The 19100-nt window shown below is 39.8% G+C and overlaps 2 protein-coding genes across 2 annotated transcripts; one reads left to right on the forward strand and one right to left on the reverse strand.

Moving 5' to 3' along the window:
* Positions 1-4455: 4455 nt before the first annotated feature.
* Positions 4456-6651, forward strand: ier5l (immediate early response 5-like). The gene has a single exon (XM_062478450.1). The coding sequence runs from the start codon at positions 4619-4621 to the stop codon at positions 5510-5512; it is 894 nt and encodes a 297-aa protein (XP_062334434.1). The 5' UTR covers positions 4456-4618; the 3' UTR covers positions 5513-6651.
* A 2624-nt stretch (positions 6652-9275) lies between these two features.
* ptpa (protein phosphatase 2 phosphatase activator) lies at positions 9276-19010 on the reverse strand. The gene is made up of 10 exons (XM_062478020.1): positions 18876-19010; positions 17814-17923; positions 17598-17684; positions 16206-16331; positions 16010-16127; positions 15755-15854; positions 15501-15625; positions 14969-15069; positions 12897-13004; positions 9276-10100 (listed from the first exon to the last, which is right to left on the reverse strand). Exons 1-10 carry the CDS (start codon positions 18898-18900, stop codon positions 10026-10028), a joined length of 975 nt encoding a protein of 324 aa, XP_062334004.1. The 5' UTR covers positions 18901-19010; the 3' UTR covers positions 9276-10025.
* Positions 19011-19100: the final 90 nt, after the last annotated feature.

The raw sequence follows: 19100 nt of genomic DNA on the forward strand, positions 1-19100 counted from the left end.
GACTCATCAATAGACTGCGACACACCCCATCAAAACAGCAAAGAAATCATTATTCGGGTAAATAAAGTAGGTTAATTGTTCTTTCATCTATCCAGATATATTCAAATAGGCTTCACAGACGTGCTGATCGAATACAAACGTGCTTCTTCTTTGCTAAAGAATTTCGCCCTGCGGATTGTTTTCGGTTCAAAGTGTCCAGGAATGATGGAGGCAAATGGCTCTCTGAACTGGCAACGGGCGATTTACGTTTTAGCTGATTACATTGCCTTTAAGTTCAGAAAGCATGTGCCTGTCTAGCACTGAACGCTCCGCCTTGATATTTTACCTAGGCTACAAGTCCTGCTGCAACCGAGTGCTTGCAAATGTCCCGTGTGCAGGTCCCAACTTCAAATCCCACAATGCTTTCATGGTCTGTTTCCCTAAATTGTCGTTGAATCATAAAGCGGAAACTGTAGTTTTCTAAACTCCAATTTGGGCTTAGCCTATATGACGGGAAAAAAAATGCGTGGTCAGAAATCCTGTTAATGGTGCGCTCCACAAAACATTTTAAGATTTAGAATTCATGGCCGGGGTCACAAATTAGCCTATAAGATTATAAGCAGTAACATATAGACTTGTTTACAGTTGTTTATCTAAACAGTTTATAATTGGTTAGGCCTACTTGAATTTGTAAACAATAACTGAACAATGCATAAAAACGCATGGACATAATTAGCCGGAAGTTCATTTTAAAAGTGAAAATACCAAAACAAACACATGATTCCAAAAGGAAGGATAGGGCAATAAAACTACAGGTATGTATGTGTAGATAGATAACATTTGAATCAGATTTTTTGCCACATGATAATTTTCATTTAGGCTATGCTTTATGATGCTGTGTTGTATGTATTAGGTCTGACATCTCTCATAATGAGTGGAATAAGTGGATATGGTTGCATGATGGTTGCATTAACAGAGTAGCATAATCAGCTGTGTAATGTGCCCTTAAGAGATGTTCTGGAACTATTGGTTTGTCGGAGATGTAACAGGAAAAACAGAATATATAATTGCTTAAAAACATTTTATATGAGACATCATTTAGTAATGAAATTAATGATGCAATCAATGGCAACCCATGTATGCTTATCAGTACCAAAACACGGTACAAATTATGAAGTGCAGTTAATAGAGTAAAGTAAAGTTGTGTTCCATTGGACCTTATAATACATCAATCTGTTTGGTGTCTGTTTTTCACAGAATCAAAGTGGATTTGTTTATTAGACCAAAATGTACTTGTTTTGATCAAAATGTAATGCAACAGATAACCAAGTTTATCAGACAGCCAAAATATAGCTCTTCAAAGCCCAGTACGAAGTTCATTTTATAAGAAATGTTTTTGGTTTCTAATAATTGCAATGTATTCTCTTTTTCTACCCACTGTGCTGTAATCACATGGAGAGCTCAGGTGTACTGTTAGGTGATGATGGCTCTTTATACTCTTTGGACTGATCCCTGATTAAAACAAAAGTATGTACAACATAGAGATACACCATGGACACTAAGGGGTCCACAGAGAAGGCTTCATCTCAAAGATACCACAGAATGTTTCATGATGAGTGGAATAAATGTATCTGCAACACACACACCTGGACATGCCTGCATGCTAAAAATACCCAAATGGCAGACACATCCACAAGCTGCACAGATTCACATAATCAGATATCTCTCTCACACAGAGACAGACAGACACTTACACAATACACAATATCCACCTGTGTGTAAAGAAAAAGAGGGGCTTATCACTATTCCAGTTCGGTAGTCTGCCTTAGTTACACATGCGGTTATTGATTTCTTCCCTCTCAATGCATAGCTAAGAGAAGGGCCCTCCGTTCCCAGGTATTGTTAAGATGCAGTGGCAGTTCTCCTCTATCTAAGGGAGAGTGAAAGTGTGCGTATGTTTGAGAGAGAGACAGACAGACAGAGGGGTGGTGGTGGGGGTATTGGAAAGGTGCATGTATGTGTGTGTGTGGAAGGAGAGATAGAACCAGAGAGGGGTAGAGAGGAGCAGATCTGAGACAGCGCTGGAATAGCTGTGCAGCTTTAGATGTGCTGTATCTGCATGATTCCCCCATCATTCCCCTTCAAGGATTTTCAAGCTGAGGTGTAGAGGAGGGATACAAGTAGCAAGTCGATGTGGTATGTGTTTATGTTTGTGGCTATATGGAAATGTGTCTATTTGTGTGCCTGTGTGTATGTACCCAAAATTCATAAAGTTTCAAAAAAGATTGTTTGCCACCCTACGCAACATGCTTGAAGATCCCATAACAATTTCCTGCAATCCTTACCTACTCACTTTTAATTAATTAGGATTTACAAATAAAGCATTTTAAGTTAAAGCCATTAAAATGACCACACAGGATCTAACTTTTGAGTTCTTTTTTTATCTTGATTTATTTCTAAATCAACCCTATAATATGTCCCTAATATTGGCAGCCCTGCATTTATTACTTTGTGCACCCTCTATTTCCCAAGTTAACATATCTGAGTGTCTCCTATTATTTTTGATGAGGTGGGAGAACATAACAGGAAATAATCTGAGAACATTCCTTCACACAGCAACTCTCTCACCTTGGAGTCATTGGTGCTTGCATGTGGCCTCTTCAGCTCACCCCTCAGGTTTTAAATGGGATTTAGATCAGGGGACTATGATAGCAAATGCAAAAGCTTGATGCTATGGATTTGGAGATATGTTTTGAATCTCTTTGCTGTCTGAAGATCCAATGACCACTTAGTGCCAGCTAAGGCAAACAGGTTTTGACTTAATGTCTCCTGGTGCTTGATGGACTTTGTTGCCATGTAGTCTAACAAAGTTACAAAGACTTTTGGACGTTAAATAGGGCGGCAACATCTGCGTTTGTTGTCAAAAAACGTCATTTTAGTTTAATCAGACAATAGAATCTAGTCCCAATTGAGGTTCCAATAACATTTATGAAACTCCAGGTACTTACATTTGGCTTTCTCCTTGAAACACTTCCAAATTACTTGTTATGGAGGTGTCTTTTATTGTTTTGAAGAATTGGTGACCCCTAAATGTAACTAACTTTAACAATGATCCAACTCTGATCCTTGAACATTTCTTTTGCCACAAACCTCATCACCATGCATGGAAGTAGAACACAAATGCTTCCTATTACAGGCAGGTTCATCACACCCCAGCTATTTTAAATGTATTCATTATTACCAAATAAGTTCGATTTCCAGCCAGGTGTTATATTTATATTCCAGAAAGTAATTATATTTGAATTGACTGTCTAATTTGTGAAGGTAAACAACCTTTTGTCTCATGTTATTTCTGGGTTCCTTTTGCCTTTACCATGTTTATTGAGGACAAATGGGACACTTCATATTTATTCCCCCACTAAAATCGGATGTCACAGCCTGTTTTGTAATTGGTCATGTTTATCTAGATGGCCAATACATATGGACTTGAATATAGATCCCATTGATTCCTCCATATAGGTTTCAGAGTTTCAGAAGGCATTTATTGTTGATTAACGCTATTACATAATGGCTTAATTTCTTGGTTTCAACAACACTAAACAACAACAACTAAACTATGCACTTCTGACTCTTGATCTTCTGATGTATTTTCTATGTTCCACTATTTGCTTTTCACTTTGGATAAAAGCTAAACGAACATGTACATCTGACATCTGATGTACATCTGACTTTTAGATTGTAATTGTCAATGACCACAAGTCTGAAAAACAAGAGCTGATTTCTTAGGTATGGTGATTTGCATATGGACTTGGATAATAAATAGTTGTTTTATAGGTAAAACATAGCTGAGATAAGGTCACTTCAACGTCTTGATCCTGTCCAAAAAAATGAAGAGCTCCAAATGTCTAACAGTTCTTGAAATAACAGTATAATTATATCATGCTTTATATCATCTTATACTGTATATTGTATATGATCAACTTAACAAACATATTGTGAGCATTACAGAAGCAGAACATATATTTTTGAGTATGAATATGTTTGATCAATAAAGTAATTATATAACAATGTAATAATGGATTTGTGTAGGATTAACATACACAAGGAATTATAAATAAATAAATAAAATCACTGGATGGACCCCCCCCCCCATTCTCATTTACTACTTTGAATTTTAGATGTTTTCTTTTTGTTTAATCTTTTTTGTACAAAACATTAGTTTGATTTAAGTTTATACGTTTGACACATACACCACAGTTTGACCTGACACTGTTTAGTGCATCTTATTCCAGCTTGATAAAGTCGATTTGGAATTTGAATAGCACAGAACAACCGCCTTACTCTGATTCGCTCTGAACGACACCTGAAGGCGGACTTTGCATGTCAATCAACAGCAAACCCGGGCGCTCATTGGCAGAAGTCGAGGTGGGCAGACTCATTCTCGAAATATATATACTCTGGCTAAGCGTTCGTAGCAAATGATTGCTTGCTCACACAGAGAGTGTAGCGGACAGCGTGTTCAATGTTTCTCCACAGAACTGACTTAAGCCTTCGCCCCCGAACGAAATATCGTGACTTCCACTGAGATAAAGTCGGTTTTCTTCAAAGGAGAGGAGGGGGAAACGACTAAATAATTACAATGATCAACACTATGGAGTGTGCAGTGGATGCACAGAGTCTAATTTCGATTTCTTTACGAAAAATCCACAACTCCAGGACGCAGAGAGGAGGAATCAAGCTGCACAAAAACCTCCTGGTCTCCTATGTGTTGAGGAACGCAAGGCAGGTCTACATGAACGAAAAGTACGCGGAGATCTACAGAATGCAACAGTACGAGGAGGTGATGACCGTCTGCAACGAGATCCAGGAGTTAAACCCCCTCGACTTGCCCGAAGACTGTGAGGAGCAGAGTGGGGATTGCTGCGGCAACGTCGGAGCGAGCGAACCGGCGAGTCTCTGCGGCGCGCTACCGCCTGTGTGCCACCTAGCAGCAGTGCAGTCAGCGGCGCACACTCTCTCACTCCAAAGCGAGGAGGTCTGCAAGGAAACAGAGCCTTCGTTCTACCGAAGCTGTTGTGCCGAGGCTTTCCCTGTATCGAATTGTGACTTTTCTCCGGTGAATAACATGCACTGCAACAAAACGACAGTGCTGGATTTGGACACACACGTAGTGACTACGGTAGAGAATGGGTACCTTCATCAGGACTGCTGCGCGTCGCTCCAACAGTGCTGCCAGGGCGCACAGACCCCATCAAAGAAACGCAAGGTTGACTTCGGTTATTATCTTTCAGATATCGAGGAGATTCCGGATTTTACACCATGTAAAAGAGCAAAATTCGAGGACTGTTCATATGCAAATTCGGAACACTTGGACCCGTCCAACATTTCCAATCTGATCTCGATCTTTGGCTCGGGGTTTTCAGGGCTAGTGAGCAGACAGGCGGACTTTGAGCAAGCCTTAAACGGACAATTCTGTAGCAAACAAGCCCTAGCGAGCCTCGGGGCATGGACAAGAGCTATCGTAGCTTTTTGACTCCATGGTAAGCTAGAATCAAACACTTTATGATAATTGTACAAAGTCTAAATCAAATCGACTTTATTTTTACACAAACCTGCTATTTAAACATTGACCAGTTTTTATTTGTTGGGTTTCGTTTTTTACGGGGAGGGAGAGAGAAAGGTTGTAGGCTACCACATGTGATGTGCAGGCTTTCCTTTTAAACCGAAAATGTCGACATACACATTGTGAATTTTATCAAACGAAGTACATTTCGTTGCCTTAAACCCAACGCATACTACTGCTAGCTGTTGTTGCAAACATTCAAAGTGGTTGAATGTCTCTTTCGCATATTATGTTCAAGAATTGCTCTCATTTAAAAAGTGTAAACACAATACTTTGAGACACTATACAACGAAGACCCAATATTATGCTATTGCCCTCTACACAGTCTAAAAATGTGTCCATTACGATGGCTTAGCTAAATAGTGTGTTCTGTAAACAACAAAGCACATGTATGTAAGGCTTGGCTTCATAACATAGGCTATTAGCCAACATATCGTATATTGTGTGTCTTGGGATGAGCATTGAATAAAGCCTTTACAAGCAGGACCTATGGCATGTTTTGATCATAGCCCAAGTTTAGAGCAATCAATGTTCAGACCTAAATATGAATCTTAAAGCTCACGAGGGATGGGTACATCAACTATGAGCCATCTCAATTGGCCCAACTTCTATCAAGCCAGAATTGGAACCATGAATTACTCCAACTCCCAGAATGCACGAGGAATCGAATCAATCCAGGTATTTTTTGACAGTTTTGGTCTGTTGAGCATAACCCCTCCCCCTTAATCTTTCACAAAGTTTGACCGAGCCTTTACAGTAATTCATGATGCCAACATTACTTGGTTTTGTGAGTTTTGTTTAATTTTCTAAAAATCTTAGACCTTTTGTTTTAAAAAGGCAAAATCATAATTTAGCCATACACCCACACATTATATAAGCACTATGTGTACTGAAATAACGTTTTCAGGCGTTCTCTCCATATTTGGTTGGTATTCTTGTATTTTTGTGCATATTAAATTGTATATCACCGGGTAAAACTGTTTTAGAACATATTTGTTAAAAATTTATAATCTTAATAAAAAATGAAAATTATTCTGTCTTGTTTCTTGTATTGCCACTCACTTGAGACCTTAGCCTACACACATCTTGGTCTTTTCATAATGTGACAAACACGTGAGAATATTAAGGTTATAATTGGGAGACTGTTTTACCGAAATTTACCGTTGGACTCGGCCTACACAATAGATAGTGTACACTTTAAATCATGATAGCGTATATTAAAACATTACTACATATACAACTTGAATAAATGACAATGATGCATTGTAGGCCTAGGCTAATGTTTAAATATGCAAGACATCCTGTAAGCTATATTTTTTACATTGAGTGATAGGCCTATGTCAAAACTGTTTTGTTTTATAGCAATATCAACTAATTCCACGTTTATTCTCAGTATCTCGATACATTTGCATCTTTATTGACCGCAGAAAAGCTTTCAAAACGCTTAAAAACGTTTGGTTAGTCTAAATCCCATACTCTCGCGGGTTGTGAATCTGCTGTGAGCTTTGCGGAAGCAGCCCGCCTTTTTGCCAGATATCTTTTTTTACCCAAAACTTGCAGTCGTGTTATCTCTGCTACATGCCACTTGGTGGTGTTCTTCAAAATCAATGAATGAAGGCTTTAGAGAGCCTGTGTAGCGGCACCTCGGGATGACCTCGGCTCCGCTGCCCTCATCCCCCACCCCCGCCATCCCACCCCCTCCTCCCTCTCACCCACCCCGTTTCCCACCCCTCCTCCTCTGTCTCATTCGTTTTTATTCCAACCAGAGACCTTTCGACTCCTTTCAATGAGATACCGCAGTAGGCTACGTCCAACATCATACTGCTACGTCTCTTCAGTTCTCGTGACTATTTTCATCGTTTCTCCATATTTGACGAAGCTTAGTCTACATCTCAATAACGCAGTCTCTAGGACAATACTAAAATGTGTGCCACTTTTCGGATTATTTCAGTTGTAGGCTATATCCTATAGTTAGTTAACATTATCTTAACTGGAAAATGAATAACATGTAGGCTAGGCTACAGTACTAAGGAATAATGTGCATTTTCTCAACCTTAAAGGCTACATAACAGCCTGGAATGCGTTTTTTTGTTGTGTATTAGCATATGTTAAATGTAGGTTATGGGCGAATAGTCCTGTCATACAATTTGCGCGGAAAATATTTTTTGAAATTATTCTAGCCTAAATAAACCTGCAGCAGCGCACTCCCACAGTAAAACTGTTATGAACAGTTGGTTTCGTTCGTTTCGTAGCGTAGAGCGAGCTCCTCCACGTGGTGTGAAAAAGAACAACGTTTTGATTTGTAGAATGGTGCAGAGACCGAATATACCACAATCTCCTTTCGCATTACTCAGCAAACCATTAACTACGCATTTCAGGGGCCCCAAAGGTTTTCAGATGCATGCACCCAACAACAACAATGTCCCAAATAAATAACATTAATAGCAACAACAATAATAATTGTATACACACACACACCCTATACTAAGTAATTCTGTTCCTATATGTTTAACTTTATATGAATAACATTTTCAATTCACCCTTGGCTAAAGAGTGTCCTGACTAAGTAATTTGTTTACCATACTAGTATGAATGGAGAGGATACATAAATAGCATACTGAGAACTGCTAGAACTGATGATTTAAAAATCATGATGTTGTGCTCAGGCGGTTTGCTAGCAGTGTTGTAATAAATGAACGTAACTACTTAATTGAATTGCTGTTTGGTATTGTACTTTAGACCTTTTTACAAGATGTCTCTTAAGTTAGCCTTGTTAACATGAATGAATCTAAATCATTCCCTTTATTAAAAAAAATGCTAATTGGCAATGACATTTTGTTGTGCCACTGTGTGACTTCAACTGCCTACTTCAAGACAAGGTTAATGCCAGGTTTAGGTTGGGATACTGCATGTAGTTAGCCAACACAACAGTAGCTGAAATATGGATAGAAAGAGCACAATTTAAGTATTGATATGAATAACCACACTGAGATAAAGAATGAGTGACCACTATCGTGTTAATGGGAATTATGAGGTCCCATGTTTTCCATTTTAAAAAGCACTTTAAAGCACTTTATGACATGTTAATGTGGAGGCTGGACTCTTAAGTACCCTGACCAGTGGTGAATAGCTGTTTTTTGAAGTACAGTAGACCAACACCTCTAGTCCTATAGCTATGAAAACTGTGTATTTAAATAATTTCGATAGTTCATCTGTAAAGTTAGGGTTTTGGTGGTCATTTGAATGTCCTTATTTTTGCAGGTTTCAACAAACCTAATTCACCTCATAAAACATACAGTGTACTCAGTGGACACTGATATACTCTAGGTATCTACTGTAAATACAAACACATCCTTTCCTCATTGAGACATCTCACCTGAATGATTTGAAAACATCTGCTTATATGTAACTAATCCAATCATGGCACTTCAGCCATATTTTGAGAGTAAACAATTATAAAAGATTATGCATTTAATCTCCACTATGTGAACTTTTGAATTGGCAAACACACATTGTTGATGACACAAGCATTACTGGGAAGGCTACAGAAGAACTGCAGTGGCAGTCTAGAGCTTTTCAAGTTCACTTGATAGGGCCATGTAGTCATAAGAAGCAGCCTAACCAATCTTCGATAGTGTTAAGTGATGGGAAGTCTGAATGTATTTACAAACTTACGCTTATTCGATTTATTACCTGTTTTGTAGTACTTACAGAACCATCTAGTAAAGAAGAATCAATTACAGACTATTTTTGTTTTCATCCTTTTAAATAAAGACAGTTTAAGGAAATTTTTAGAGTATGCTCAAAATCAAAGCAATTTCTGTGAAAGAACATTCCAACAGCAAACGTTAAAAAATGAGTAATATGACTTACATTCTGTGGAAAGGCAACAATGACAGTGAGACATTTGCAACAAAACTGCACATACAATTGACCAAAACAAGATGGAAAAATCTGGATTGTTCAAACAAAACCACACTGCTGAAATATGAAAACAATTCAGAATTCTTTTAAATGCTGAATCTCTTAATAACTAAGAGTAAAACGTATCTTTCTAGTTACACTAAGCACAAGCACTTTGCTTCCTGCTGTGTGCCATGTACCAAGGACCATCCAATTTAAGTATGTTTTCAAATAAATAGAGACTTATTTATGCTCAGTATTGCAATGTTTAGTAATTTACAACTTTTTGGACCATATGCACACACAACAAAACAAATCATTTCTGGCAGTTGCAACATTCAGTGGGAAATGTATCATCTAGAAGCCTAACTATGAATGATGGGTGGCATTAATTACAATTGTGTGGAACATAAGACGTGTAAAGAGACACCTAATATTGGTTATTGTATGCTACTGTTGGTTGGGTGGTGGATTGGGTGTTTGGTCTTTCCATCATACATGAGGTCTCTCAATGACACGATTAGGGCTTCACAGGTTGAATAGAGAGGAGGCTGCCAAACTTGAAGTGCTGAATGACTGGGAACTTCTCCAAGCACTAGACATGGCGAGGAAGGTAAAGAAAGGGGGACAAGGGAGATGGAAAAGAGAGGAGAAAAGTTGGAGAAAAAGACAGGAAACAAAAAGGTGATGAGAAAAGGATTCTTGTTAGGTAAAAGGAAAATAAATATATTTCCTAAGTTACATACCACAATCACTTTGAAACATTGTTGTTTTAGGTGGTTCACCTTAACTCTTGAAGTGCTCTACTGTCTAAGCAAACACTACATTTCCACCACGGCATGCAAACTGGTTTACTTGTGTAGTGGTAAAACTACATTTATGAATGTGCCTTTTGCAGAGTTCCCACCTTATTTTCAACATCAAATTCAATTACTTAAGTCAAAGTCAATGACATGTTCTGTGAAACATCTTATGTGAAACTGTGGCCACTTTCCTGCACAGGTATTGCATGAGACTAGTATATAACTGAAACCCATATGAAATGTTGGTATAGAATGTATGTTTTAATATTAAATGAGCCAGAGTAAGTCCTGCTGCTCTAGAGAAAGTGAGCGTAATTTCTTACTCTCTGATGTAATATTAATGATCATATTTGAGGACTACCAAATGTAATTCACACAAAAAGTAGTATAATGTGGCAATTTTAAGACAATAAATCTGAAATGATCCAAATTATTTCAAAATTTGCATGATAGCTGTTAGTGTTAAACTTAGCTTTCAAAATAGTTGGTTAAGCTCAGCCCAACATTGATATGACTGTGTGTGAAGAACACCAAGGTTTTCAACAGAGTAGGATATTTGCGAATACAAACTTGATAATACACCTACGACATAAGAATGATGCACTTAATGATGGAACAGATTGTAAACACATAAATGCTGTTTGTAAACCGTGATAAAGCTCAATAAGTGTATTTCTAACATGGAAAACAGTGTTTTAGGGTTAGCTGGAAGCTTAGTTACCTGAGACAACAGTACACCTCCAAATTCTTACATTTGGTCTTATTTGTGTTCTGAGGGTTCCTACCTTGAACAACCCCAGGGTTCCCAACTTGAGTAGATACTACCTCAAACTTCTTTCATTTCTCTTCTCATGTGATTGGGTTAGCTATTCTCTGGATGTGCCAATCTAATACCAAAATAAATGCCAGAACTGGAGCCTTCACCATTCAAAAGTAAAACACTTAAACAAGTTTGGGTGAAGTAGTACCTATAAAAGGGATGGGGGTAAATACAGTGTAAATATTTAAACAAGTCTAATCAAAGATCAGTAAAATGGTCCTTGCTATTAATTTAGGTAATTAATTGAACATCAGTATCATTTTCAGGACGACGAACTGAAACAGGATGAAATACTAGCCTGACGAAGAGATTATGCTAATTACTTTTACATGGCAGAAAGTGTCAATTTGTTCTCTAATGTTTGAAAGTATATAACATCTATTTACTCTACTTTGTAAACTTCAAACAACAACTCCCAAAGCATCATGAGCAAAATTCAATTATAGGTAACATAACTACCCAGTATACACCTGGATATACATATTATTTCATTAACCAACCATTTAAAGTGGCTTGTGGATAGTTTTAAATCATTAGTAAATGGTTTTGAATCCTACACACTGCGATACAGTACGTGTATGAAGTTCAGGAGTGGAAGGATAATAAAGACTACTATTTTAACTTGAACACCTCACACAGGGGCGTCTTCATTACTCATCTGTTTCATAAATGGCTCATAAATAATGTTTTTTAGAAAGTCACTTGGTGTTACTTAACTGTTCTGAGCTGAATGTTTGGTTTTTGAGCGCCAGCAAATAGGGAAAGAGACTAGCTGAGGTTGAGAGAGTGACAAACAGAGACAAGGAAAAAGATGGAAATACAAAGAGAGAAAGAGGACAAAAAAGAAAGTAAGGGTAATTTCTGAGAGAAGCATAATGAGGGAAACGGAGAGATTCGGAAAGAGAATAGACCTACAGTGAAAGCAAAATATAGATTGAAAGCCACAGAAGTAGAGGGAAAGAGGCTGAGAAGAGAGAGGAGCCTGTTCCCTGTGTGTGTGGGGCCGGGGGAGGGAGAGTGGAATGCGAGCCTGCTGATGGCTGCTCCAGGCTTGGAAGGAGAGGGGGGAGGGGTGGGGGTGAGAGTGGATAGTGTATGGGCGGAGGGTGCGGGGGAGGTGGGGGGGTGAGAGTGGATAGTGTATGGGCGGAGGGTGCGGGGGAGGTGGGGGGGGGGGGTGAAGGCAGACAGTTTGGCCCCTCAGCTCTGGGAAGAGTCACAGGCTGCACTCGAAAACACAGGATGTGGGCTCACAGGCAGGAGAAGGGGGTGGGGCCCACACGCACACACACACACACACACACAGTTCTTTCCTCTCAAGTTAACCCTTTATTGTCACACTCCCTCTCAAATTGGAAGGCGTGATAAAATCACTCCTTTTAAAGTGTACAGCGAAGCAAGGTGTGGCTAAAATATTAAAATTAAAACCTTAAAACTACAGAACCCAGATGCTTACACAACAAACAGATTTGCTCATCCACAAAATGAACAAAAGTAATGACTGAAATGTAGGTTCTCTTTGAATGTGTTCCTCAATTATTAGCACAGGTGTCACTGTGGTACAATAGAACCAACTTAAAACCTTGATTTTTGGACAATCAATCTGACTGAGCGAGTATTTGGCCAGTGTTTGAGGAAAATATGTATGTATATATTTTAAGAGTAGGTTGGAGAGGAATAAGAAGACAATTAAATCTCTGGTTGAGATTTTAAAATATGTTGATGTTAATGTGCTGAATATGCCTATAAGAGTGTACATGTATCCTACCTCTGCTTTGTACATTCGGATCAAACCCTGGTTGACTTTGGACCAATTGGGAACAGCGCTGATGTTCCACAACTGGTTGGAGTGCTCGGCAAACGGACCTGTCTTCATCTACAGAAAGAGGATGAAAGAAAGAGACAGAGAGAGACACGGGGAGAAAGAAAGAGGGCCAGGACAATGATGGGGGTAGGGAAGGCAGGGTTGAAATAGGAGAGGGGAAGGGAAATATATGAGATATAAGGAGTTTAAATATATCTGTTAAATTCAGCACACAATAGACTTGTGAATGGATTAAAATAATGAAGTAGAGACAAAAGTAGGAGGAGCAACAAATTGACATTTGACCTTTCAGTCAACAATCAAATCATATTTGTTATTTAGGACCTTATATTATGCTGTGTGTCTCAATATATTTTAAGAATGAGGAAATATTTCAACTAATTAATACCCTGGATCTGTAGGGACTCTTCCCATAACCCCCCTTCTTTTCCCAGCACCTCCTTACCCAGAGGGCATCTTTTGACCTGGGCAGGAACCCCAAGTTAGTCTCTGGCTTCCCTCAGGCCTCCATCCACCAACCCCCCTCTTAGACTACACCATTTGCTATGGCCTCATGCGAGGAAGGAAGGGGGGAGGGGAGAAGAGAGAGATGGGAGGGAGGGAGAGGGGGATGGGGGTGGGGTTGAAGGAGGGTCCCTTGGGGAAGGAGTGATTCACAACAGTATGTGGGGAAGGAAGTGACTCATGTGAGCTTAGGACTCCACACACACGCACGCACACACACACACAATGTGTGAGCATGAGTGTAAAACAGAGCAAGTACCCATTTGAGTGTCTGTGTGCATGGGAGAGCATGGAAAAGGAATGGAATGTGCTGAGGGCATACACATACAAATAAAGGAGCTGGCAAGGTCAAGAGACACAAACACACCAAAAAGTGACAACTATGGTATTTTCCAGGTTCACACAAAAGCATAAGCAGAAGTAGAGAAAAGGAAGGAGTGACATTAAAATTGAGAAAAATGATCTTCAGTTGAGTCAGGGGCCCTAAACCACTTCTCTCTTATTTTATGCAGTTTCCTCTATTTCCCCGTCTTTCCTTTCTCCACCCCTTCTTTCCTTCCTCTGCTACAGGAAACTGAGCCAGAGAGGGGAGGGGGGGCGGGGGGGTGGAGGGACCGGGAGAACCGAGACAGTCTGACACAACATAGAGAGAGGGAAAGGCAGACAGAGTGAAATAGAAAAAAAGAGCAGTGAGACAAATAAGACTCAAACACACTAAAAGAGATCCATACAACAGACAGATTGTGAGAGGCTGACAAACACAGAACGAGTCCTGGTATCAGGAAACAAAGAGAGGGCCCACCAGACAGAGAGAGAGAGAGAGAGAGAGAGAGAGAGAGAGAGAGAGAGAGAGAGAGAGAGAGAGAGAGAGAGAGAGAGAGAGAGAGAAAGGCCCCTCTATGCAGCTGTAGCATCTTCTCTTAACGTAGCCTGTTGTTGGGAAGGAGGTGGATGGGGAGGAGGGAGGTGAGTGGGGAGGAGGGAGGTGGATGGGGAGGAGGGAGGTGGGTGGGGAGGAGGGAGGTGGATGGGGAGGAGGGAGGTGGGTGGGGAGGAGGGAGGTGAGTGGGGAGGAGGGAGGTGGGTGGGGAGGAGGGAGGTGGGTCGGTGGGGAGGAGGGAGGTGGGTCGGTGGGGAGGAGGGAGGTGGGTGGGTGGGTGGGGAAGAAGTAAGGTGAAAGGTTCGGGAGGGTGGGAGACATGACATTGCTGCTGCCTCCTCCCCCTCTTTACTCCCCTCCATCTTTTACCCCAACCCTCCATTATTTTTATTTTTTTTAATAAATTCCCACTCCTTCTTTGGTCAAGTATCCCAGCTAGCTAACTCATGTAAAGTTATATAGAAACACACAACCTTTTCCTTAGTGTGTGCTTAAGGGTCTTACTCCAGAACAAGAAAATCTGTCCTACATAAAAGCCTGTCCCCCCCCTCGTTTTTGCTTTGGCCTTCATCCTCATTTTATTTTCATTCCTTTGACATGTGTGATCCTTGTGAGACATTTTCCTACTCACCTCATTTATGAATTTAATGCACTCCAGAAACATGTAGTCCTTGTAATTCTCGTTCACCACTTTCTCGTCTACAAAGTGCCTTGGTTCAAGTGTAGGGTGATCTGGGACAAAGGGTGGAGAGAGAAAGGAGAATTGCATGTACTTACTCGTTTACACCACTGGGTGTCCTCCTATCCCTTCACAAGTATGATAAAAATATGATTTATTTCCTATTTAATTTAGGAACCATCATTTAATTTGAGATTTTTCATTGAACTTTCCACATTCAGTTTTCATAACCCTAATCAAACCATGACTGCAATGTATATTGTATGGACAAGGTACTTGGACAAGTAGAAGGTCAATTTAGCTCGTATGTTAAGCCCTGACATCTCAAAGGATTACATGGATAAAAAGAAGCTATTCAATGCGGACAGTTATGAATCAGTGATTTTCTCATAGTGACTTAACCTCAAGAAGGATACATTCTAAGAGTTTTTAAGCAGGACAAGTGAGAAAAATTTACAAAATGGTGTCAGGATAGGGTTCTTACCTACGAACTGGGAACTACCCCATATAAAGGGGAGAAATTGGAAATCGTCTAGCCCCCAAACGCCTTGGCTGCCGGCAGGCTCCATTCTGTAATAGTGCTGAAGCTTTCGCATAACTGCCAGATACCTGACCAGGTGAGATGGATACAACACTGCTGAATTAGCAATGACAGGTGCTGATTTTTAAATTAATTGGCATTTTTAGTTGGTTCACACACATAGAACATTGTTTCTTTGAAACAAGAGCACACCCTACCTCTCGAACACCTTAAAAACGATGGCCAACTGGTCGTCTACCCTGAGAACTCCTATTTTGCAGAGACAGCAAAGGAAGGTGGCAAAGGCTGCTTCATGACCTGACAACACAAACCCCCCACCCCCTCAGTCAGTTATCTTCTACTTAAGTACCCATTACATTTAAAACAACTGACAACTACTAAAAAGGTGAAAAGGGGGTTTTGTGTGCAATGTCTCTCGCATCAAAATGTGGGGAGACTACATGTGTGATTACCTGTTCCGTAGTCTATTCTAATGGAGTTGCCCACAGCCTCCTTCAGATACACAGCTATCTCTGGAATTGCTGCACTCTTGTCTGCCGGGATCACTTCTGCAACCAGTGTCTCTGCCTCCTACGCACACATCATATCTTAAGTTCTAACTTTTTTTTCACCTCTAAAGCATGTGTTAGTGCATGTGTATGTACAAACCTGGTCCAGCTTGGCATACCAGGTCCTGTAGGCTTTGTTGCCAAAACGTGAAGGCTGGTCTACGGGGGGGGTCTCATCAATCCAGCGGTCTAGTGTGTTCAACAGACCCAGTAACTTCTCTATCGTCTGAAATAGAATGCTTCACCCTTATTATTATTAGCATGAGTCTCTTAAGAACTATTTATCATTTACAATGACAACCTATTCAAAATAGTAAAGTATAAAAACCAACTGTGAATTAGCACACAAACATTTCTCTAAACAAATTGTGAAAAACATGTTATTGCTTTGCAATTGGCAATTGGGCTTTAACATGAAGCACTATTTTTCCTCTTTTGCCATTCATTCTCAGCTTCATCTATTTTCTCTCTCTCCATCTCTCTCCTTCTTTGCCTCCAGGGACCCATTAGACAGAAAGGGCGGCACCCATCTTTCACACCCTGAGTGACAGTGTTGCTATGGCTGTAGATATTGCCCTACCCTCCCCCTGAACAAAATATTCCATAATTCATTAGCAGTCTCCAGAGCAAGGCAGACTGCATGTGTCTGTCTGTATGTGTGTTATTACATGTTTCTGCATGTGTGTGTGTGTGTGTGCATGCGTGTGGAATGATGTATCTAAAGCAGGATACCATATTTGGAAAAGCTCAGATAATGAGAAGAGATCATTTTTTGTTTATAATGTGGCAGAATTTTAGCCTGTTAAAAAAAATACACAGAAAAACTAAAGGTTCTTGCCAAATATCTGTCAAGGTGTGGGTGCCATGCTGGCCCGGCTGCACATAGCTAACCTGTACGGATCCTATCAGCCCAGCGTTAGATCCCGTTTCCCATAGCTCACAAGGACATTCTCCTGCCTATGTAATCCACTTATGTCAGTGACACAACATCTACCACAAAGTTTCGGCATTGCAATGAAGCAAAAATGTATCAACCTAGCCCACATAAACCAAAAGATTCCTACACATTATGATCAACAGAGGAGTCACTCAATGCTCTCCATAAAGTAACTGAGGATCATTAGGAGCCCAAGTATCACAGCACTGGATCTGTTGTTTTGATAGTTAGCACATTTTCTAATGTATCAGTGTAGAGTTGTTGCTAAGAATTGTGGTTGTACATCATCAACTTACACTGCATAGTATCTAGTAAAAACACAGAAAGCATTTGCTTTTGTGCATTAATCCATTATTTAATTTGCATTTCAATATAAACGTACACATATATTTACAAGAACTCTCTATATTAATGTTCAGTAGGAACTTAATGCATTTGTTATACTTTGGGTACAAGAGAGTCTAAGTTTGCCCATGTGTTTACACCCAGATCCTCGACCACCAGATTGCCAACTTTAATTGTGCTTGACAAGACAAGCAGTTTGCACATACCTACCTCAGACACTTTGTATTCACATGTTAGCTTCTTCCCCTTCACTCCCTCATTCATCGTCAAAATGAATCCCATGTAGTCAGCATACGCCTTTGGAGCAAATAAGAAGTAATTATGTAAAAATGTTGGGGTTGGTTTAGTCTTAAAATGATTTAATCTAATAAGAGGTTGAAGCTACTGTAGGCCAAAACAACATGCTATGCTGTTTGTGTGAGCTACCTGTGAGCGTTTCCATTTCCCCATGTCCGGAACCATGCTGATTTCTTTCTTTGGCACCATGAAGGTAAGATTGCTCAGGACTGGGACCAGGTCATCTTCAGGGGAGGATCCTCAAGTAGCAGGAGACAAAATCATAGAAGATTCTTAAGCTACATGCTCTTCTCTCTGAAAGTGAATAGTTTTCTAATATTTCAGTCAATTTCATGTGGTGCCTTGCACACCACCTGTGGTTTAGCTAATCTTGTAGGATTTAAGACTTTGATTGCATACATAATCAATTGTCCAATCTAAAGCATGTCCTCATCCCACAGAGCTATCTAGCAGCTTCAAGGAAAATACTCATGCAAAACAACAACAATGGAGTTTACAGAAATCCTTCAAAAACATAAGCATGCCTATCATAATGGACACATACACAATGGGCCTGCTCCATAAAGCTTGCTCCAAAATTCATAATTTATGCATTAATGCATTTAATGTTTTATTTAGTTGATTTTCAATAAATACATATTGAATTTATAGTGGTTAAAAAAAAGTGCAAAAAAAATAAACAAACTCGCACACAATAACTCGACCAGCCATCAGATATTTGTATAGCCATCCTGTGGAAAATCCACGATCACACATTGACATCAACTAAAGAGAATGACTTGCCAATAAAGTTATATTTCTTGATAATAATAGTCAAGTATTTATCTTATTGAAGTAGGCTAGCTGGATAGGCTACTTCCATGTTACGGCAGCTGCTAATATTAGGCATTACAAAATCCAAACATGAATACAATTTTATAACTAAAGCCTGACTCATTTTAAGATAATCGTAAACATCAAGCTACATGGCAGATATGGAAGCCACTGTACTAAACGTGATAATTACGCAAATTAAATGGCTAACCAACTAGCTAGCCTCCTGCTGCTGTAGGCTACAAGATAAACTAGCTAGATTAAGATAGCTATCTAGCACAGTCGACTAGTCGTCATAAAATGATTAGTTAATATCAAATCCAGTGGCTACAATATACCTAGTACTGCAGCCCCACATCTATTATATTTCTTAGTTACCTGGGTGTTGTTCCGTCTCCGCCATGTTTTGAAAGAAGTGAATAGTTTTGACAACATAAACTTTGAACTTTCACCTGCCTCAGTCCATTTAGACAACTAGATGAACATCATTTTAGAATAGAGCGTCGTCCTACCGGTACGGAGGACAAAAAGCATTTCAGCAATTTTAAGAAACGCGCTTTTTATACCTCTGGACACATGACTTGAGCTACCATAAAGTACACG

This window comes from Osmerus eperlanus, chromosome 14 (assembly GCF_963692335.1).
Source record: "Osmerus eperlanus chromosome 14, fOsmEpe2.1, whole genome shotgun sequence".
In the NCBI taxonomy this organism is placed as follows: Eukaryota; Metazoa; Chordata; class Actinopteri; order Osmeriformes; family Osmeridae; genus Osmerus; species Osmerus eperlanus.

Excerpts from the sequence above, each read along its gene's own strand:
- ier5l (XM_062478450.1), top strand. The coding sequence starts at position 4,619 with ATGATCAACACTATGGAGTGTGCAGTGGATGCACAGAGTCTAATTTCG.
- ptpa (XM_062478020.1), bottom strand. The coding sequence starts at position 18,900 with ATGGCGGAGACGGAACAACACCCAG. Across the intron at positions 16,128-16,205 it reads GGTATGCCAAGCTGGACCAG|GAGGCAGAGACACTGGTTGC; the intron begins GTTTGTACATAC and ends ATGTGTGCGTAG. Across the intron at positions 13,005-14,968 it reads GCATTAAATTCATAAATGAG|ATGAAGACAGGTCCGTTTGC; the intron begins GTGAGTAGGAAA and ends CTCTTTCTGTAG.